Here is a 23,326-nt window from a genome sequence, read left to right as displayed (position 1 = left end):
ATAGCATAATTCCTATTCATAATATAAATGTGACAATATATCAAAAGTCTTACAATCTCTCAAATTAGTTGCTTAAACAAAATCATTAGTAAGAATATAGCAAAAAACTGTTGCAATATGTAGTAGTAGGAGGAAGAATAGGAATAGTAATAATAGAACAAATGAACTACCACCAAGACTGTGAACAATTGCACAAGTATTAGATTTAATTCATGTTTTTTTCCAGTGCAGATTTGTTTTTTTTTAAGTTGAAATATAATTGCCATACAATAATATATAAGTTACAGGTGTACAATACAGTGATTCACAATTTTTAAAAGTTGTAATCCATTTATAGTTATAAAATATCAACTGTATTCCCTGTGTTGTAAATTATATCCTTGTAGCTTATTTTATACCTAGTTAGTAATTCATGTTGTCTTCTTGAAGTGTTGAATAATTGTTACTGTCAAGGAGTAAGCATACTGATTTAAAGTCTCTTTAATGTAGAAATAAATTGCATCTTACTCCTATGCGAAGTGTTCCCCTTTATTCTTCATGGCTTTCAGACTGTAAGCAACAATATCCTTTTAATTAAAGGTAAAAGACCTTTTGAATGATCACTGTGATTTCTTGATGTGAAGAATAATATGCTGAGTTGTACTTCTTTGACTGTAAGCTACTTATTATAATTCCCACTTTAAAGAACATGTGTAGACCTATACCCTATCAATTCATGTTTCCAGAGTTTGAAAGGGTACTTTACCACCAAATACCTTTTATCTAAAATTTTTTTCGTTAACAATTTTCATTTCCATGAATCATGGATGTTACATTTTTAATGAAGCAGACTGTTAGTGACTTTTTAAAATTGAAGTATAGTTGATTTACAATATTGTGTGAGTTTCAGGCGTACAGCATAGTGATTCAGTATTTTATTCTTATAGCAATCTAGGGATAAGTATTGTTGTTATCCCTGATTCACAGATGAGAAAACCGAGGCACAGAGCTGTTGAGTCACTTGCCTGTGGTCACAGCTAGTAAATGATGGGTCCATCACTCACCCACCACTGACTTTAAGAAAGACCAATAATCTCTCAAGGAACTATAAAGTAACTTTGACCTATATCTAAGAAATACATGGTGGAAGGTATAAGTTATAGGAGCTAAGATGGGATATAGAGGCAGGATCTTGTTTATGAAGGGACATTCTAAGAAGTTTTGATTTTATCTGTATATAAGAAGTCTATGCAAAATGGACTGGAGTAGGGTTTCACTGAAGATGAGGAGACCATTTGAGAGGGCATTCGGAATAATTCATGTTAGAAGTTATAAAGATCTAAACTAAATTAATGGTAAGAAGAATGAAGGGCTGGATTCAGGGGATCTTCTGGAGTGGAGTTCTCAGACCTCAGTGATTAAGTGAATGTGAAGCTGGAGGGAGAAGAAGGAGTTGAGGATGACTCTCAGGCTACATGATTGGTAATTGTTTGCCAAGGAAGAGAATAGTAGAGAAAGAAGCAAGCTTAGAGGAAATATGATCACTGGCCTGTGACTGCTAGGATTAGAATAGGAATAGGTTTTTTTTTTCTTTGACTTTTTAGTTTTATTTTAGTTTAACGAGTTTTTCTTGGTAGGGGTGTTTGTTTCAAGAGACATTTATTCATCATCATAATCAGACTATTACATTTGGCAATCAACAGCATGGGTATAAAAAAACTACGTTAAAACCCTTTCTTGAAATGCTTTACACTTCCCACAGAATAGAAACTAAAATAGCCTATTGTCCAATTAGTCACAAATATAGTCCTCGAGGTTTTTTTTTTGCCCATACACATGAGCATTGTCTAAAACATGTCTTCTCCGAATCAGCAGGGCCCTGCCACCACTGTGCTTGACTGAGTTTACAAATCTGTTGTAACTTGTAGCTTCCTGGTCACTTCTCTGACTCTTGTTTCCTGCTAAGCTTTGTTTCCTGGCAGTAATTGAAACCTCCCACTCCCATAGCTACTGCTGCTGCCAGAACCACCATAGCCACCTTGGTTTCATGGTTTGCAAATTATTGGCCTCTACCACCATAGGGGCCAGAACTTCTGCCTCCAAAGTTTCCTCCTTCATGGGTCCAAACTTGGAAGATTGATTGCTGTAATTGCCAGAATCATTGTAGCTTCTGCCACCTCCAAATTGTTTCCATCATTACCAAATCCATTATAGCCATTCTCACAGCCACCATATCCACCACCACCACGGCTGCCACTGAAGCCACCTGAACCACTGACATTTCCTCCACGACCAAAGTTGACATTCCCACCAAAACCACCTCCATGACTACCACCAAAGTTTCCAGAACCACTTCCACCTCTTTGGCTGGATGAAGCACTAACCATCTCTTGCTTAGATATGGTTTCCCTTATTTTACAGTTGTAGACATTCACAGTGTGGTATTTCTGAATGACAATCTTGTCTATGGAGTCATGGTCATCAAAGGTTACAGAAGGCGTTCTTTTTGCTGTTGCCTCAGTCATTTTTTTCCCCCATATTGTTCAAAATAACATGTTAGGTGCTGTTTTCATTATCTTCTTTAATGCCACCAACAAAAATCTTTTTCACAGTTAAGTGGGTGCCAGGTCTTTGAGTATCTTCTCTTGAGACAGCCCTCTTTGGTTCCACAACTCTTCCATCCACCTTGTGTGGTCTTGCATTCATAATCGAATCCACCCCCTCCACTGTGGTGTATGTGACAAACCCAAAGCCTCTGGAGTGCTTCGTGTTTGGATCCCTCCTTACCACACAGTCTGAGTGTACTCCAAAGCTCAGAATGGCTCCTCAGACTCACATTGGTTGTTTCAAAACTCAGACCTCTGATGAAGAGCTTCCAGAGGCTCTCTGGGCTCTTTGGTAGACTCCAACTTAGACTTGACTGTAGCGGAAGAGACTTCAGTGATGCTTACGTGGCATCATCCACAGGCACAAAGAAGCTAACAAGCTTTTTAAATTAATTTTTTATTTGATAAATTTGACATATTACAATTTGTAAATTTAAGGTCTACAGCATATTACTTTCATACATTTATTTATTATAATATTGCCATTGGAGCAATATCTATCAGATTATATTATTATAGTATAGTATTATTGATTTTAGTCTTTATACTGTGCATTAGATCTCTATGGCTTATTTGCTACTCGTTACAACTTTGTACCCTTAAACGCTTATTCTTATCAGCACCCCCTATCTTCTGGTAATCACCATTTTACACTCTTCTTTTTTTAACAGATTGGACTTTTTTAGATTCCATATGTAAGTGATACCATCTAGTACTTGTTTTTCTCTGACTTATCTCACTTAGCATCATGTAGTCAAGGTCTGTCCATGTTGTTGCAAATGGCAGGATAGCTTCCTTTCTCATACATGAATAATATACTATTGTGTATGTATATTACTACATTGTTTTCATCCATGCATCTATTGGTGGTCATTTGGGTCATTTCCATAATCTTTGCTATTATGATAAACATCAATTCAGTTCAGTCGCTTGGTTGTGTCTGATTCTTTGTGGCCCCATGGACTGCAGCACGCCAGGCTCCCTGCCTATCATCAACTCCCAGAGTTTACTCAAACTCATCCATTGAGTCTGTGATGCCATCCAACCATCTCTTCCTCTGTCGTCCCCTTCTCCTCCCGCCTTTAATCTTTCGCAGCATCAGGGTCTTTTCAAATGAGTCAGTTCTTCACATCAGGTGGCCAAAGTGATAAACAAAGTGATAAACATAGATATGCATATACCTCGTCAAAATATTTTCATTTCCTTTGGGTGTATACCCAGAAGTAGAATTGATTGATCATATGTTAGATCTATTTTAATTTTTTGAGGAACCTCCATATTGTTTTCCATAGTGGTTGGACTAATTTATATTTCCACCAACAGTGCATTAGGGTTCGTTTTTCACCACATTCTTGCCAACACATGTGTTGTCTCTTCTTTCTTTTTTTTTTAAATTTATTTGGCTGTGCTAGTTCTTACTTGAGGCATGCAGGATCTTAGTTTCTGCTTGCGGGATCTAGTTCCCTGATCAGGCATCAAACCTAGAACCCCTGCACTGGAAGCACCAGGGAAATCTCTCTTCTCTGCTTGATGATAGCCATTCTAACAGGTGTGAGGTGTTATCTCACTGTGGTTTTGATTGGCATGTCCCTGATGATTAGTAATGTTGAACATTTTCTCATTGGCCTTTTGGCCATTTTGATATCTTCTTTGGGACTAGTACTTCTGCTCATTTTTTAATCAGATTGTTGGGGAAAGGGTTGTTTGTTATTAAGTTTTGTTAGTTGTTTGTATATTTTGGATATTAACCCCTTATCCAGTACATGGTTTGCAGAAATTTTCTCACATTCTGTAGGCTGCCATTGATTGTTTCTTTTACTATGCAGGAGCTTTTGAGTTTAACATCATCTCGTTTGTTGATTTATACTTTTATTGTTTGTGCTTTTGGTGTCATGTCCAAAAAAGTCATTGCCTGAATGGCAAATTGTTATTTAGAGAAGAAATTATTTCTTTTGTTTTCTTTTCCACTTATTCATAGAGCTCACAAAATATTGACTCTGTTAGGAGAACCATGCTTTGGAGCCATTAAGAAGTCCACTGCCCTCTGTGTATCTATGTGGCATGTTTTTGTTTAGGTTTGTTATATCTCCTGACTTTGATATGAGTGCTTGTAGCTTAAAGGACTAACTTTCTGTTTATTCTGTAATTATCTATGGCCTCATTCAGTATTAATTCCCCAAAACCTGGCACTCTGTGTTATTGGGAGATCAGTATTCTGGTACATCTAATGCCCTGTGTGATCATGGCTGAGACAGATGGGCAGTCAAGTACCATTGCCAGTAAATAAGACCTACCATCTGTTGATATAGTCACATACTCAAATGCTTACCTTATTTCATTATTAAATCCATTGACATAATAAGGAAAAGGAATCAATATCCTATTGGATCAAGCCTACTGATTTATTTGAAATAAAGGTAAGATAACCTGAATAATTTATGATATAGAGGAAATGTATGAGAATCTTAAGTACATCAATTTAAAGAGCTATCAGAGATAAGGAAACTATAAGTCTGAATAGACAGATACCTGGCAACAGGGGAAAGGAGCAGATATGTAGAAAAAGGTACACTGATGTTGGCCTTGGAGTACACAATGAAGCAGGGCAAAGGCTAATAGAGTTCTGCCAAGAGAACGCACCGGTCATAGTAAACACCCTCTTCCAACAACACAAGAGAAGACTCTACACATGGACATCACCAGATGGTCAATACCAAGATCAGATTGATTATATTCTTTGCATCCAAAGATGGAGAAGCTCTGTACAGTCAGCAAAAACAAGACCAGGAGCTGACTGTGGCTCAGATCATGAACTCCTTATTGCCAAATTCAGACTTAAACTGAAGAAAGTAGGGAAAACCACTAGACCATTCAGGTATGACCTAAATCAAATCCCTTACTATTATACAGTAGAAGTGACAAACAGATTCAAGGGATTAGATCTGATAGACAGAGTGCCTGAAGAACTATGGACGGAGGTTCATGACATTGTGCAGTTGGCAGTGATCAAGACCATCCCCAAGAAAAAGAAAGGCAAAATGGTTGTCTGAGGAGGCCTTACAAATAGCTGAGAAAAGAAGAGAAGTGAAAGGCAAAGAAAAAAAGGAAAGATAGACCCATTGGAATGCAGAATTCCAAAGAATAGAAAAGAGAGATAAGAAAGCCTTCCTCAGTGATCAGTGCAAAGAAATAGAGGAAAATAATAGAATGGGAAAGACTAGTGATCTCTTCAAGAAACTTAGAGATACCAAGAGAACTTTTCATGCAAAGATGGGCACAATCAAGGACAGAAATGGTATGGACTTAACAGAAGCAGAATATATTAAGAAGAGTTGTCAAGAATATACAGAAGAACTATTCAAAAAAGATCTTCACAACCCAGATAATCATGATGGTGTGTTCACTCACCCAGAGCCAGACATCCTGGAATGCAGAGTCAAGGGGGCCTTAGGAACCATCACTACGAACAAAGCTAGTGGAGGTGATGGAATTCTAGCTGAGCTATTCCACACCCTAAAAGATGATGCTGTGAAAGTGCTGCACTCAATATGCCAGCAAGTTTGGAAAACTCAGCAGTGGCCTCAGGACTGGAAAAGGTCAGTTTTCATTCCAATCCCAAAGAAAAGCAATGCCAAAGAATGCTCAAACTACCGCACCATTGCACTCATCTCACACACTAGCAAAGGAATGCTCAAAATTCTCCAATCCCGGCTTCAATAGTATGTGAACCGAGAACTTCCAGATATTCAAGCTGGATTTAGAAAAGGCAGAGGAACCAGAGATCAAATTGCCAACATCCATTGGATCATTGAAAAAGCAAGAGAGTTCCAGATAAACATCTACTTCTGCTTCCTTGAGTATGCCAAAGCCTTTGACTGTATGGATCACAACAAACTGGAAAATTCTTAAAGAGATGGAAATACAAGACCAACTGACCTGCCTCCTGAGAAATCTGTATGCAGGTCAAGAAGCAACAGTTAGAACTGGACATGGAACAACAGACTGGTTCCAAATTGGGAAAGGAGTACATCAGGGCTGTATATTGTCACCCTGCTTATTTAACTTATATGCAGAGTACATCATGAGAAATGCCGTGTTGGATGAAGCACAAGCTGGAATCAAGATTGCTGGGAGAAATATCAATTACCTCAGATATGCAGATGACACTACCCTTATGGCAGAAAGCAAAGAGGAACTAAAGAACCTCTTGATGAAAGTGAAAGAGGAGAGTGAAAAACTGGCTTAAAACTCAACATTCAGAAAACTAAGATCATGGCATGTGGTTCCAACACTTCATGGCAAGTAGATGGGGAAACAATGAAAACAGTGAGAAACTTTCTTTCTTTGGGCTCCAAAATCACTGGAGATGGTGACTGCAGCCATGAAATTAAAAGACGCTTGCTCCTTGGAAGAAAAGCTATGACCAACCTAGACAGCATATTAAAAAGCAGAGACATTACGTTGCCAACAAAGGTCCGTCTAGTCAAAGCTATCATTTTTCCAGTGGTCATGTATGGATGTGAGAGTTGGGCTATAAAGAAAGCTGAGCACTGAAGAATTGATGCTTTTGAACTGTGGTGTTGGAGAAGACTCTCAAGAGTCCCTTGGACAGCAAGGAGATCAAACCAGTCCATCCTAAAGGAAATCAGTCCTGAATATTCATTGGAAGGACTGATTCTGAAGCTGAAATGCCAATACTTTGGCCACCTGATGCGAAGAACTGACTCGTGAAAAGACTCTGATGTTGGGAAAGATTGAAAGCAGGAAGAGAAGGGGACAACAGAGGATGAGATGGTTGGTGGCATCATCGACTCAATGGACAGGAGTTTGAGTAAAATCTGGGAGTTGGTGACAAACAGGGAGGCCTGGATTGCCGCAGTCCATGGGGTTGCAAAGAGTCGTTCAAGACTGAGCGACTGAACTGAGCTGATATTCTTCAAAAGAGTTGCTTAATAGGGTCTGAGTAGAGAGAAGTTCAGATAATGAGCATCATAAAAATGTACATATCCTCTGACCATTTACTTCCACCTCTGGGACTCTAGGTTAAGGAAATACTTCCAAATTATAGAAAAAGTATTATTTATCAAGGTTTTTATCCTAACTTTTATGAAGAATTGGAAACAACCACAATACATAATTGAGGATTGCTTAAATTATGGCATTGTCATTCAGGGTAATTTTATGAGTACATTAAAAATGATGACTATGAAAGCTAGTTTCTTAACTAGAGAAAGGACTCTTAGACTCAATGAATTTAGAAAGCAGTCCAAGCAGCATGGTTTGAATCTCTTCGTCAGTTACTAAAAAAGGCTTCAAAGTGAAATCCGTTTGTTATACACAAAAAGAAATTGTAATTGAATTAAAATTAAACTGTGAAATTAAAAAAGACCTTGAAAGGAGAAAAAGCAGGTTTCTACTTATAGGAACACAGAATGAGAAAGACATGCATAAAATTAGAGGCAAAACCATGACTATTGATATATTTTATGTATAAAAAACCAAAAGCACTCTGTATAATGGGCTCCAGTTTCATCCACCTCATAATAACTGATTCAAATGAATTCTTTTTAATGGCTGAGTAATATTCCATGGTGTATATGTACCACAGCTTCCTTATCCATTCGTCTGCTGATGGTGAAACAGATCACTAGCCCAGGTTGGATGCATGAGACAAGTGCTAGGGGCTGGTGCACTGGGAAGACCCAGAGGGATGGGGTGGGGAGGGAGGTGGGAGGGGGGATCAGGATGGGGAATACATGTAAATCCATGGCTGATTCATGTCAATGTATGGCCAAAATCACTACAATATTGTAAAATAATTAGCCTCCAACTAATAAAAATAAATGGGAAAAAAAATAAAGCCTAAGCAATATAAAAAAAAAAAACAAAAGCAAAATAAAGACAAAAAACTTGGGACTACATCTGTGGCATGAATCACAGAAAACAGATGACTGATATTTTAAGTGATCTTACAGTCAATAAGAAAACACAATACTCTAAGGAGAAAAAAAATGGACAAGTCAGGAGTAGGCTACTCACAAAAGATCTCCCAGTGGTCAAAAAGTAGGGGAATGGGTGTTCAGCTTAATAATCATCAAAGAAATAGAAATAAAACAATGGGATGCTTTTTATTCCTCTGAAATTGCAGATTTGAATAAAATGAGTTTGCCCAAGGTTATGGAAGGGTCTGCTTTTGGAGAGCAGTTTGATCTGTGTCAAAATTTTTTAAGTGTAATTGTTTTTAATTACCCTCTCTGTTAGGCATGATGTAAACAGTAGACAAGGATTATCTCTTGGAATCCTCAGAATCACCCTTTTAGGTACCTTTTAAGTAAATAACATGGTTATTTCCATATTAATGATGTAGAAATTGAAGTGTTGGAGGAATAACCCAAACTTCTTCAAGGTTCCTTATATAGTATAATGGAGCCCGAACATCAGACACACCTGATATGTCCCCAGAGTGTGAACCAACCATGCTTGTCTAACAGTTTATCCCCTAGATATTTGTGTATCTATGACCGAATATGTTTATCACTATATTTTGTAAGAGCAGAAACCTTTCAAAACAATTGAAATGCCCAACAGTCTACTCTATGGAATACAATGCAGGTATTAAAAATCATATTGAACAGAAAATATTCATGGGAAAATGTTTGTAATACTATTAAGTGAAAGGGGCAGATTTCAAAACCATGTTTATAATAAAAATATAGTTTTTAAAGACAGAGAAGTTCTTTTGCTGAAGGAGAAGTCAGCAAAAACAAGACAGGGAACTGACTGTGGCTCAGGTAATTTTCTCAGTCAGCGCCAAAGAATTGATGCTTTTGAACTGTGGTGTTGGAGAAGACTCGAGAGTCCCTTGGACAGCAAGGAGATCAAACCAGTCCATCCTAAAGGAAATCAGTCCTGAATATTCATTGGAAGGACTGATTCTGAAGCTGAAACTCCAATACTTTGGCCACCTGATGTGAAGAACTGACTCACTGGAAAAGACCCTGATGCTGGGAAAGATTGAAGGTGGGAGAAGAAGGGGACAACAGAGGATGAGATGGTTGGATGGCATCACCGACTTCAATGGACATGAGTTTGGGTAAACTCTGGGAGTTGATGACGGACAGGGAAGCCTGGCGTGCCACAGTCCATGGGGTCGCAAAGACTCAGACACGACTGGGCGACTGAACTGAACTGACTGATGTTCCAAATGCCTTTCTTTTTTGCATTAAACCTCAATTTTAATATATTTATGTGTCATTTTGATAGTGCTTTTCTCACCAATGTACTAGACAAACTGATGAAATAGAAAAAAATGAAGGGCATGGTGCTCCCACACCAATAAGGCACTTTTATTATGCTGCCTTTAATGATCAACTCTCATATAACTTGATAGTAGTAAAATGAAACTGACTTAAGAGTGGGTGGGGACTTCCTGTATCACTCACATAAGTACTTGAAACCTTGCAATAACACTTTGGCAGAAGGACTGGGAATTGTAACAAGAATTCCCACATTGGGCTTCCAGCCCTTAAGGATGAATCAGCTGCTGACTCCTTCACTGTCCCTCTGACTTTCCTGGCACTTTGCCAGGTTCCCTAGTTCTTTCCCATGGTAAAGAGTTTGGGAAGATAATGTTTTAATTTTTTAATCTGGTGTTTCCTATTCTCTTTAGATTGATGTGCTTAGTTTAAAAAAAAGCTGGTGTTTTTATTTTTATTGTGATGGAAATGGAGAAGTGAACCATCAGTGTTTATATTACTTTTAGCTTACAGAACATTGGATTTGAAAGTTTAGATTTTAGTACAGAGTGAACATCCAGGTCTCTTGGTGCCCAAGTGTGTATTTGTCATTGTTTCTATGAACAGGTTCCTGGCATTAATTTACCTGTCAACCAACTGACCTATTTCTTCGCTGCAGTCCTCATTAGCGGTGTTGTACATGAAATTGGACATGGAATAGCAGCTATTAGGTAATGATATTTCCCTCTTTCTCTATATATATACGGGATGCAAAAAAAGAATTTCATTTAGAAGGACTTATTACTAAAATCTGGGACTTCCCAGGTGGTGCTAATGGTAAAGAACCCACTTGCCAATGCAGGAGAAATAATAGACGCGGGTTTGATCCCTGGGTTGGGAAGATCCTCTGGAGTAGGAAAAGGCAACCCACTCCAGTATTCTTGCCTGGAGAATTCCATGGACAGAGGAGCCTGACGTGCTACAGTCCATGGGGTCGCAAAGAGTCAGGCATGACTGAAGCAACTTATCACACACACATTACTAAAATCTGCTACATTTGATACTTTTTCTTTCTGTGACTACTGCCCAGTGCATATCCACCATTATTACTTTAAGCTACCTTCTCTTTTGTAGACATTAATATATTGATGAATACGCTTAGTTAATTGTGCACATCTATAATCTGGGTCTTTCTATCCTTTGTCCTTTGCCAGCATGGTTATATCCTCATGGTGCATCACTGTTTTCATCCAATCCCGAAACCTAATCTTTATATTCATCATTGGATCAGAATGATAACCACTGCAGTCAAATCCCATCCACCTGCCTTCTTAGTACTTACTTTGGCCCATCATCTGAAATACTTTCCTGCTTCTACTCATGGCCTCTGCTGCCAACAGCAAGAACACTGAAAGCTCTGGGTCTGTTGACAAATATCATAGCCTGTCTAGAAAACCGAGTGGGAAAAGATAAGGGAGGATGAGGCCGGAAACTTGCTTCAAGTATCATGCCCTGTTTCTGTCTTGACTCTCCAAGTGTATCACTGTAATTATACCTGAGCATTTTAAAGTCTCCTTAATGTGTGAAATCATGATAGGGGAGAGGGTGAGTCACAACTCCCCTTTATTCCCAATAATGAACACACATACTGATGGGAATGTGTTTCATCCTTTGGGTGTGTGGACCACATAAAAAGTTTTAAAGGAGAAGATTTAATCATTTCTTATTACTTTCCAGTTGCTTATGAAAAGAGTCTGTTGACTCTCATCTTGACAGAGAGTCTTGACCCTCATCTTGACAGAGCATATACTGTTACACAGGTGTGCCATGTAGTGGTTTAAATGGGTGGCTAGTTTTTTTTTCTCTCTTTCATCTTTGCTTCCTCTTCTTTAGCTCTGTAGATTTTAGGGTTTTACATAGAAAAACATTGTTATTAACAGTTTAATAATTCATAATATGTTTGTGAAATAGTATGGGTAATTTTTTATAAAATCCCAGTTGCTGAGAAAAAGTGAATTTTACAGTCATGTTAAGATATTTAATGCTAGGTGACAGCACAAAATATTTAGATGATGCTTTTTCAGAGTAGCTGTGTGGTCTTATGAGGCTTTTAAATGTAGTTCCATTTTTAGAGAATGACTTGATAAAAAAATAGTTCTCTTGAGGACAATCTGAGCATTATGTATTTTAAAATGTACTTAACATTAATTCAGCAAGAATACATTTAGATAAAATGCCATCTTTATAATAGCTAAGACAAATATAAATATTTAAATTATTTATTAATACTTGAATTCTATTTTCTACCATCTCCTTCCCTGAAAATAATTCAGACTAAACCATAAAAATGTTTTTTTTCAGTTTCTCATAGAAATACTATTGCTTTGTATTTGTGACTAATTTTAAGTTATTTGCTCAGCATATTGGTTTCTAAAAATTTTGAAGTTATAAGTCTATTTCAGAATGCCCTGTTTTACAAAACATAATTTCACTGATAACTAAATCTGTATGCTATTATAAAATTATGATATACATGTATATCATATATAATTCTTTGACTGTCCAGAGAGACGTGTATTTTAAACAAGAATTTGAATTACATTGGGGAGTTTTATGATAACATGCATTATTAATTTGAAAAATGTGATACTAGTAGTAAATTCCTTTTTCTTATGTGATTTCTTAGGGAACAAGTTCGATTTAATGGCTTTGGGATTTTTCTCTTCATTATTTATCCTGGAGCATTTGTTGATCTGTTCACCACTCATTTGCAACTTATATCACCAGTCCAGCAGCTAAGGATATTTTGTGCAGGTAAAAGATTTAAATTTCTTTATATATCTGTGTGTTATTAGTGGTTTTATGGAAGTACTCACATCACAAATGAAAACATCTCACTTTCTGGTTGATAAACTCAGATTATAAGACTTTTAGTTCAAAGTAGTAGAACAAAATAATTTATATTCCAGTTTTTTTCCCCATTTTTTAACATGAATTATTTTTAAAAGATTGAAAGTAAAATGAGCAGGACATACCATGAAAATATGGCTAAAGCATTGAATCAGACATGTTCAGTTCAGTTCAGTCGCTCAGTCGTGCCTAACTCTTTGTGACCCCATGAACCGCAGCACGCTAGGCCTCCCTGTCCATCACCAACTCCCGGAGTCCACCCAAACCCATGTCCATTGAGTCTGTGATGCCATCCAACCATCTCATCCGAAGTAGACATGGGAAGTCACTAAATAATCATAAGGAGTATAATCCATGATGAAAATGTAATCATGAGTCTTACTGAATAAAGTAACAAATCATCAAAACAAAAATAGAAAAAAGTACCAGGAAAACACAAATGTAATAAAGGAGGTTTGTCTCTCAACAAATGGCAGTTATGTATGAAAAAGTCTTATCGTTGAAGCTCTGATTACTAAGATAAAAGTCAATAGTTATGTCAGTTTATTTTCAAGTGCCCAGGAAACTAATAAAAATTGGCCAGTTAAATTCAAAATCATAATTGCAGTATTTTTTAAAATGCTAATGAAGTAATGTGTAAAGTTTTGCTAAAATGAAAAGTCACTACCTTAGGCAATTATGAAATAAGAAATGAAAGTAAATCAGTTAAGCAATCAACTAAAGAAATGAGAAAAGAACTATGAAATAGGTAAGAATTGATGTAATTAGTATAGATAGATAGATACAGTCGGTCTTTGCGACCCCATGGACTGTAGCCTGCCAGGCTCCTCTGCCATGGAATTCTCCAGGCAAGAATACTGCATCAGTTCAGTTCAGTTGCTCAGTTGTGTCCAATTCTTTGTGACCTCAAGGACTGCAGCACGCCAGGCTTTCCTGCCCATCACCAACTCCCGGAGCCTGCTTAAACTCATGTCCATCAAGTCAGTGATGCCATCCAACCATCTCATCCTCTGTCGTCCCCTTCTCCTCCTGCCTTCAATCTTTCCCAGTATCAAGGTCTTTTCCAATAAGTCAGTTCTTCGCATGAGGTTGCCAAAGTATTGGAGTTTCAGTTTCAGCAGCAGTCCTTCCAATGAATATTCAGTACTGATTTTCTTTTGGATGAACTGGTTTAATCTCCTTGCAATTCAAGGAGCAAGCATCTTTTTCTTTTTTAATTTGTAATTTTTTTTCATTTATTTTTATTAGTTGGAGGCTAATTTCTTTACAATATTAGTAGTACAGCCGCTATGGAGGACAGTGTGGAGATTTCTTAAAAAACTGGAAATAGAACTGCCATATGACCCAGCAATCCCACTTCTGGGCATACACACCGAGGAAACCAGATCTGAAAGAGACACGTGCACCCCAATGTTCATCACAGCACTGTTTATAATAGCCAGGACATGGAAGCAACCTAGATGCCCATCAGCAGACAAATGGATAAGGAAGCTGTGGTACATATATACCATGGAATATTACTCAGCCATTAAAAAGAATTCATTTGAATCAGTTCTAATGAGATGGATGAAACTGGAGCCCATTATACAGAGTGAAGTAAGCCAGAAAGATAAAGACCATTACAGTATACTAACACATATATATGGAATTTAGAAAGATGGTAATGATAACCCTATATGCAAGCATCTTTTAATTTCATGGCTGCAGTCACCATCTGTAGTGATTTTGGAGCCCAGGAAAATTAAGTCTGTCACTGTTTGAATTGTTTCCCCATCTATTTGCCATGAAGTGATGGGACCAAGGGATTCTCAAGAGTCTTCTCCAACACCACAGTTCAAAAGCATCAATTCTTCGGTGCTCAGCTTTCTTGATAGTCCAACTCTCACATCCATACATGACTACTGGAAAAACCATAGCTTTGACCAGATGGACCTTTGTCGGCAAAATTATGTCTCTGTTTTTTAATATGCTGTCTAAGATGGTCATAGCTTTTCTCTTCCAGTGAGTCAGTTCTTGCCCTCAGGTGGCCAAAGTATTGGAGCTTCAGCATCAGTCCTTCCAATGAATATTCAGGACTGTTTTTCTTAAGGATTGAATGGTTGGATCTCTGTACAGTTCAAGGGACTCTCAAGAGTCTTCTCCAACACAACAGTTCAAAAGCATCCATTCTTCCGTGCTCAGCTTTCTTTATGGTCCAACTCTCACATCCATACATGACTACTGGAAAAACCATAGCTTTGACCAGATGGACCTTTGTCTGCTAAGAATAGTGCCGTGGGTAGCCATTCCCTTCTCCTGGGGATCTTCCCAACCCAGGGATCAAACCTGGGTCTCCTGCATTGCAGGCAGATTCTTTACCATCTGAGCCACTAAGGAAGCCCCATAATCAGTATGAAAATACACAAAAAGTGTAATAAATTAGAAAAAAAACTTTTAAATTCAAGAGTTCTTGGAAGAACAAAAAAAGATTAAGCAGTGGAGAAAACATTTATAGACAGAATTAGCAGTCAGATTGGGGAATGACAACTGATACAGAGAAATTTTAAACAATTATAAAAGTGTTCTTTGTTCATCTCTGCAAAAATTTTTCACAAACCTGGAAAATTATTTTTTAATAGCCTAAATTAACCCCAGCAGAGATAGAAAAAAAATTATAAATAGGATATTTACCACAGAAGAAATTAAGGAAGTTGAAGAATGGTCCTGAAAGTTCAATATGTAGAATTATTTCAAATCTTGAAGAAAAGATTTTTCTTTTTAATTCCATTTTAGCATAAACTTTCCAGATTACATATAGAAGAAAACCAAGAATTTTTTTAAAGTCAGTGTACTAACACTGCTGTATCCTGTAAAGCACACAGAAAAATTCTATAGACAATTGGTGTATTTAAACAACACAAAGATGGCTTAACATTAGGAAATGTTATATGTGAATGTGGTAAACACTGATTACCCTTAAGGGAAAAATATCACCTTAGCAGATATTGAAATGGGTATTTAATAAAATTCAATATCCATTAATGCTTAAAAAACAAAAATCTTTAGTAACAGTGGAAATAGTTGAATATTTACTAATGGTATAAAACTTAGAAGCATTTCTGTTAAAGCACTGGTCCCTAACCTTTTGGGAACCAGGGACCAGTTTTGTGGAAGACAAAAACCAGGGGTTGAGCGGTGGATATGGTTCAAATGGTAAGGCAAGTGATGAACCAGTGCTAGTTTATGGCCCAGCACCTTGTATTAAAGGAAAAGACAGGCATTCCCACTATCACTGATACTGTTAAATGGCCTATAAATGTGGGTCAGTGCAATTAAATAAAAAAAGCATAAATATTAGAAAAGGATAGGTCTTGTCCTCCTCCCCCCCACCCCCGCCATACTCATACAGGTGGTGGTGGGGTAGAAGGGGAGTGACAATTAAAATCAGTGAAATGAAACAGAAAAAGTTATGCAGAGCCTGGTTGCTATATTCAAAAGAAACACTAGCTTAGCATGCTAAGCAGCGCGGGTGTCGGGGCGGGAGGGATGGCGCATGTGCGAGCATACAACTGTGGGCACGTACTGGACTATGGGCACGTACAACTGTGGGGCGCCTCAGCTTAGAAGCGCATGTGCGAGGTGCCCAAAAGCGCATGCGTGCTGCCCACCCGGGAGCACTTGGCGCCTCTTCCGCATCGTGCTCCGCGACCGCGAACGCCTTCGTGCAAGGCTCGCGGTTTTCTCCTTTCGGCTTTTTTTTCCCGCGGCCTTTTGGTCACCTATCCGCTGAAGAGCCCTCAGCCATGGACTGCCACGAGTCATTCTACACCACAGACGACCTGGAGTTGTATCCCGAGATTGTGGGGCTGCAGCAAGTGCAGGTGGAGCCCGTCACTGAGGAGATCCCCTATGAGGAGACCCCCACTGAGGAGACAGTCTCTGTGGAGACTGTGGGGATGGAGGCGACCAAGGAATACGAGGATGTCACCGGCAATTGGTTCCACGGTGGCCACCACTATCCACCTCTGATTGCGCTGCAGCCTCTTTTTACAAGCAGCCCAACCCAAGGGAACCACAACCAAGAAATGATCATGGTACAGACGCAGGAGGAGGTGGTGACCAGCTCCGAGCCCGAAAGCCTTCAGGCCAGCGACCAGATTGTCATCCCAGGCCTCGACGTCGACTTCTTCCAGCAGACCTTGGCTTCTCTGTCAGGCTCCACATCTTCCTCAGCCTGCAACGGCACCCGGAAGCCCAGCGGCCATGGCAAGAAACCCGACGGTAAGAACGGTTACCCGGGCGGTGAGGCGATGGCGGGAAGCAGCTCTGAGGCAGGCCAGAAGAAGTGGGAGCAGAAGCAGGTGCAGATCCAAACCCTAGAGGGTCAGTTCTCTGTCACAATGTGGTCCGCAACCAATAAGAAAGACCCTGAGACTGGACAGACTGAGAACTCAGTTCCTGATTATTCAGAGTACTTGACCGGTAAGAAGCTGCCCCCTGGGGGAATTCCTGGCATTGATCTCTCAGATCCCAAACAACTGGCCGAATTTACTAAAATGAGACCTAAGAAACCCAAAGATGATGTGCCGAGAACAGTAGCTTGCCCTAACACAGGCTGCTTGAAGATGTTCAGGGATAACGCCGCTTTGAGAAAACATATGCACACCCATGGCCCCAGAGTTCACGTCTGTGCGGAATGTGGCAAAGCTTTTGTTGAGGGCTCAAAATTGAAGCGCCATCAACTGGTGCATACTGGAGAGAAGCCGTTTCAGTGCACCTTTGAAGGCTGCGGAAAACGCTTTTCCCTAGATTTCAACCTGCGCACACACGTGCGAATCCATACCGGAGATAGGCCCTACGTGTGCCCTTTCGATTGTTGTAATAGAAGGTTTGCTCAGTCAACTAACCTGAAATCTCATATCTTAACACATGTTAAGAATAAAAATAGCCAGTAAAAAGAAGGGAAGACTCTTCTCAGGCTCAGAAAGCATCTTCCAGTTGTGTAATTGAAAATGAATATGCCTCTCTTTCATATAAGAAACCTTCTAGAAAAGAATTTTATAACTGACTCCAGTATATCTAAAGGTTAAGTTTTGATAGATTTAGTAAAAAGAAAATTAAAAGGTTAAAAAAAAAAGACCAAAAAAAAGACAAATAAAAAAAGACAAAAAAAAGTAGTTCTTCATATAACATTGTTAATAAGTTTTGTCTTGTTCTATAGTTTCGTCTTGTTCTGGAATACCATTTGAAAAGTATGATTTTGTAATGCTTGTTCATGAATCTCACATCAAAAGACTGTTCTTTAAAAAAAAAAAAAGACTGTTCTTTATCCAACTGTGATAAAAATGGGACTTTTCACATTCCTTTAAAAATGAAGTTTTGCCTATTTCAATTTTTGAAGTTCTGTATTTTCTAAATGTTCATGTTTATACTTTTAAGAATATGTTTAGTAGTTCTAAAAAAAAAAAGAATATGCTTAGTAGTTCTGTGTATGGTTTTTCTGAAAGTAGATAACTTTGCTTGCAGGTTTTCTTTAAAAGAGTGAACAGTTACATGTATATATAACGTTTTACTGTTTAGAAAAACTTATATAGGTTTTGTTTGCTGTCTTAATTTTGGTTGTATTCTTTGACGTTAATACATTTTACATAACTTTTAACTGAGTTGAATTAGTAGTTTTGAATAGTAGATAAGTTGTAGTAGTGGATTTAAACCTGTTTTAGTCTTTTTGCTTCTCCCCCAACCCCAAATGCTGCCAGGTGCTGTTGTTTAGTCCTTTCTTTGCCTGTTCACTTAGGGAGTGGTGCTCAGCTGTGGAATATATTGTGTATGTATTGACTTTTAACATTTGGTACGTAAATCCTTTATAATAGACAAAGCAAAAAATAAAACACCTGTTCTAAAGAAAAAAACTTGTCTTTATAAATATTGTAGCTAGAAAATAGAGAAAATGGGGAAGGTGCTAGTGGCATCTGGTGGGTGGGTAGAGGCCAAGGTTGCTGCTAAACATTTTACAATGCACAGGTCATTCCCCCACAACAGAGAATTATCTGGCCCAAAGTGCCAGTAGTGCCACTGTTGAGAAACCTTGCTCCAGAGAAAGTAAAAACGGTAACAAAAATTCATTTGGTGCACTGAAAAGCAAATCATTAATGAACAAGAGGTTGTTTAAATAAAGGAAATAAAGGTACCCACATTGCAATTTAGCCATCACTGGCCAGTCTGAAATCTAGCAGGGTGGTCTGGTACCAGCTGCATCTCTGATAAGAGATAGGAGGCTCCCCAGAGGGTCAAAGAATCAGTGCTTCTGTGTGCCCCTCTGAGTGTTGCTTGGATGAGAAGAGCCAGGGTTGTATGGTGGGGTCATCCTGATAAAGAAGAGGTAGGGTACAACATTTAGGCAGTTCTGTTGGACTGTACCATTGTGAGTAGTTGAGGAGAAAGCTGAATATAGCACATGGTAGTGGTAGCCAATCTAATCAGTGGGGATGGATTTTGTGAAATTGTTGTGGGACTAGCAACAGGGTGTGGGGTGGTGGGAGGGGTGGAATAGCTGTTATTCCTAAATTAGTTTCACTAGAGTAAATTCCAGTGGGTCAAAGAATCAGAGGGGTTTTTTTTTTTTTTTTTTTGGTCTTAACTTTGTTTTTTAAATGATGCTATGAAAGCAATACAAGAGAACACAGATCTTCTACAGTCTTGAACTGGGAAAAATTTAATACAAAGGAGCCATTTGACCACACCAAAATTTAAAATATATGCATAAGCAAAACTATATAGCCAAACAAACTGGAGGAAATGATCAAAATACCTCATATAGAAGACCAAATTCCTCAATGTATGTATTACAAATAATAATACATATAAATTAGTTTTTAAAAAATTCAAAAAATGCAATCTGACAATGGATAAAAGTAAGCAATTCTCAGACAAAAATATAACCATTTAATAACCATGAAAAATGTACAAACTCATTCATATTTAAAGAAATAGAAATCAAGACAAAGATTTTACTCTTCACCTGACAGATGGCAGTCTAAAATTATGATAGCGCCCAGGCTGGCGATAGGCGGAGGAGTGAGAACGCCGGCCGGGCCGTAGGCTTGTAGAGCCATGAACCGGGCAGGGTCGGGCACTCGCCGGCGGGCGCGAGTGTCCCGCCTCCTCTGCTTCAGCGCGACCCACTGCCTCCGCATCTAATCTCTTAGTCAGGAAGAAAACTTGAAATTATTTGGGAAGTGCAACAACCCAAATGGCCATGGGCACAATATAAAGTTGTGGTGACAGTACATGGAGAGATTGAACCTGTTACAGGAATGGTTATGAATTTTACTGACCTCAAGGAGTATATGGAGGAGGCGATTATGAAGCCCCTTGATCATAAGAATCTGGATCTGGATGTGCCGTATTTTGCAGACATTGTAAGCACAACAGAAAATGTAGCCGTATATATCTGGGAAAACCTCCAGAAATTTCTTCCTGTAGGAGTTCTTTATAAAGTAAAAGTATATGAAACCGACAGTAATATTGTAGTCTATAAAGGAGAATAACTCTTAGAGATTAATTTCCATCCATATTTGAAGATCTTTATCCCCTTGAACAATTAAGAAATGATCACCTAACTGTTGTACTTCCACATTGTGTTCTGGAATCATTGTGAGTGAGTCCTGTTCTAGACTCAAATCTAATTTAAAACCAAGTTTGTAATGTATTCTGAGTATCATTTAAAGAGTCATTCATCCCCTGCACAAGGATGATATGCAAATTCGTGAAGCGTTCCATATTTTAAAAAAATAAATAAATAAAGAGTCGTTCGTCTATAGATTAAAATCACTTCAGCAAAAAATAAAATTATGATAGCATCCAGTGTTGTTTAGAGGGTGGGGAAACATGACAATTATAAGAATATAATGCAGACTTGGAGGTTAACTTTAATTCATATATTTTTGACCCAACAATTCCATTTTTGTGTAATTGTCCATACCCTCAGAGATGTGATCTTAATCAGATGCATAACATCATGAGCAAAGCTGTTGCAACACTATGAAAAAGTTAAGACAGCCTAAGTGATCATTAGTAGGGAACCTTATTAATAAGTCAATATGTTTTTTAAAAAATAGATTACTCTGTAGTGGATATAAGGAATAGGTTAGATATGAATGTGCAGATAAGGGAAAAGTCAAAAGTATATAAATGAAAAAGCAAAATACAGTTTCAGATAAATAGCTTGATACTGTTGGTGTTTTTAAAAGATCTTTCTGTGTATAAAACAGGATTGTTTACCCAGTTATGTCTTGGACTAGAGGAACATCTTGCAATGTCATGGTACATGAAATATATATTGTTAGCTAGAAATCTGGCTGCTGTAATACCTAAAAATAACAGTGACTTAAACACTCATAAAACATTAGAAATGTAAGTAGGTCAGTGCTGATAATGGTAATTCTATGATCTGGAGGACTGAAGTGCTTTCTGTCTTAGCTTTACCATTTCCAGCATGCAGCTTCTATGTCGTAGACTCAAGTTTAGCTCCATTATAGCTACATTCCAGCCAGTAAGACAGTCCCCGTCACCTCTGTTCACATCCTTTTGCTGAAGTACAGTCATATGGCCACAGTCCCCTTAGATCTGGGCGATGTCTTTAAGTTACATTTCTATCATTACAGGACACTGGTTCTGTCAGCCTCCTAGGGATGTTTGGAATGTGTGGGGTGGGGGACATTGGTTGGTTGTCTCGGTGACATATATATGATATATATCCTGTGTTGTAAGGGGCAAGACCTGCACACCTAAGAAACACATTGCTCAGAGAGCTGGTATTTCCTCCACCCTGCCCCATAAGAAAAACTGTACTAGAGAGGAAGGATTTGTATGGGAGGGGCTATTATCTGGTGGTATGCTAGTGAATGTTTAGCATATAGCCCTGGAGGAAAGGGTGGAGAGCTCTGATAAACCAGCATTTGCTCATGTCTGTGGTATAAATACTCCCACTATGGCCAATTTGAAGGCACCAACTTGAGGTTCCTGGCGGAGGAATTGGTTAAAGAGGCCCAGTCAGCTGTGGCAACCTGGTAGGAGCAGGCTCCAGCACAACACTCAATTCACCTAACTATGGAGGAGATAGTTTATAGTCTTGATGTAAGATACATACCCCAGTTCAGCAAGAATCATAACTTTTATTTGGTAGCTCTGAAGTTCCTTTCAAAGATCACAAGTATGTTTAAATGAATACATAACATTTTCTGAAAAATAAAGCTATGGTAAGTAGAAGATACTCTATTTACTATATACACATACACACCCATTTATGTATATAATAAATGTATATATATTGAGAGAGAATGTAGACTCTAATAGTGTTAAATCATATTAGCATGTGGTCTTCCTAGTGTTGTATTAACATAGTCATTTTAGATTTCATTATTTGAAATGAAAGAAGCCTGTAACTTAACATGTCTTCTGTACTAATAAATCGACCTATCTGCCTCACAGCTTCTTCTAGTGACTTTCCTAATATATCAGAATGCCTAGGTGTGATGAAATGCAACTACCCTTCCCCTGGTTGAACTTACTCTTTTTGTTCCCTCTTTTCAGGTATCTGGCATAATTTCATCCTTGCACTCCTGGGTATTTTAGCTCTTATTCTCCTTCCTGTAATTCTCTTGCCGTTTTACTACACTGGAGTTGGGGTGCTTATCACTGAAGTTGCTGAGGTAAATGATAAGATTGTCTAGGGTATTCCACCAGATTTTGTGAAGTAGCATTTTATGTCAGGAGCTTTTATTCAAATTCCTCTCATGTACAGAATGTTTAGTTTTTCCTAAAGAAATTACTGTAATCCTTTCAAATGGAAGAAATAGTTTTGTGAAACACACTGGCTCTTTTAAAATACTAAAAATTGTTTCTGTTCTGAGTTACAAGAATGATATCAAGATTTTCTACCTGTAATTTGTTGATAAAATGCATCATTTACCTTTACTGTTTGTTTTATAATTGTGCTTTTGAGTCAAGTGTCTTTACTCCCAAGAAGTAAGAAAGATGAAACCTAAGCTAGCCAGCCAGGACATTTCATGGGAGTTTTAAGTTATTAATGTCTTCAACTCTGTCTTTCACTCCCTTAGACTACTGTGATGGTATCAAGTCTTCTCTTCACATTTTGGGAAGAGAAAAATTACCTTTGTGAGCAACTGACTCACATCGTGATACACTCACTGTGCTGACAATACTGTCTGCATATTTGGGACTGTGTTTAGATAAGGACTTGTCTTGTCATTTTCTCCCTTGGTGATATAGGAAAATGAAGGCATTCTGGTAACCACTTTCACAAAAAATTTTAATTAGCAGCTTGGGAAAAACTGTCATTTTAATCTTAACTGTTGGTGAGTGAGGTTTGTTTGTTTTTTCAGTTGCAAAAAATTCAAAATCTTAGTGAAATATGAAAAGTATAATTGTTGGGTTTTATTTTGTTATTTTTCTAGGACTATACATAATGAATTCAAAGCTGGATTATTTTTGCATTATTCGAAACTTTCTACTTAATTCAGTGTCTTTATTATTTGCTCAGATTAATCATAGCTTGTCTTCACACATTTTCTGATTTGGTTCTGCCCTCTTACC

The 23,326-nt window shown here is 38.1% G+C and overlaps 2 protein-coding genes and 1 pseudogene across 4 annotated transcripts in view; all 3 read left to right on the top strand.

Annotated features, from left to right (window-relative positions):
• Positions 1–23,326, top strand: part of MBTPS2 (membrane bound transcription factor peptidase, site 2) — a 46,461-nt gene that overhangs the window by 5,978 nt on the left and 17,157 nt on the right. For all 3 annotated transcript variants that reach the window (XM_043895692.1, XM_043895694.1, XM_043895695.1), the window contains 3 exons: positions 10,448–10,551; positions 12,507–12,634; positions 22,304–22,422. In XM_043895692.1, coding sequence (XP_043751627.1) covers positions 10,448–10,551; positions 12,507–12,634; positions 22,304–22,422 — 351 coding nt within the window. The remainder of the gene's footprint in view (positions 1–10,447; positions 10,552–12,506; positions 12,635–22,303; positions 22,423–23,326) is intronic.
• Positions 15,032–18,611, top strand: YY2 (YY2 transcription factor). The gene has a single exon (XM_043895696.1). The coding sequence runs from the start codon at positions 16,363–16,365 to the stop codon at positions 17,662–17,664; it is 1,302 nt and encodes a 433-aa protein (XP_043751631.1). The 5' UTR covers positions 15,032–16,362; the 3' UTR covers positions 17,665–18,611.
• LOC122689342 lies at positions 18,760–20,879 on the top strand (annotated as a pseudogene).

Source organism: Cervus elaphus, chromosome X, assembly GCF_910594005.1.
Source record: "Cervus elaphus chromosome X, mCerEla1.1, whole genome shotgun sequence".
NCBI classification, from domain to species: Eukaryota; Metazoa; Chordata; class Mammalia; order Artiodactyla; family Cervidae; genus Cervus; species Cervus elaphus.
Note: the sequence above shows the minus strand (reverse complement) of the source record. Positions and strands in the feature narration are given on the sequence as shown.

What these genes read in the sequence shown, in the direction of transcription:
- YY2 (XM_043895696.1), top strand. Translation starts at nt 16,363, where the DNA reads ATGCGTGCTGCCCACCCGGGAGCACTTGGCGCCTCTTCCGCATCGTGC.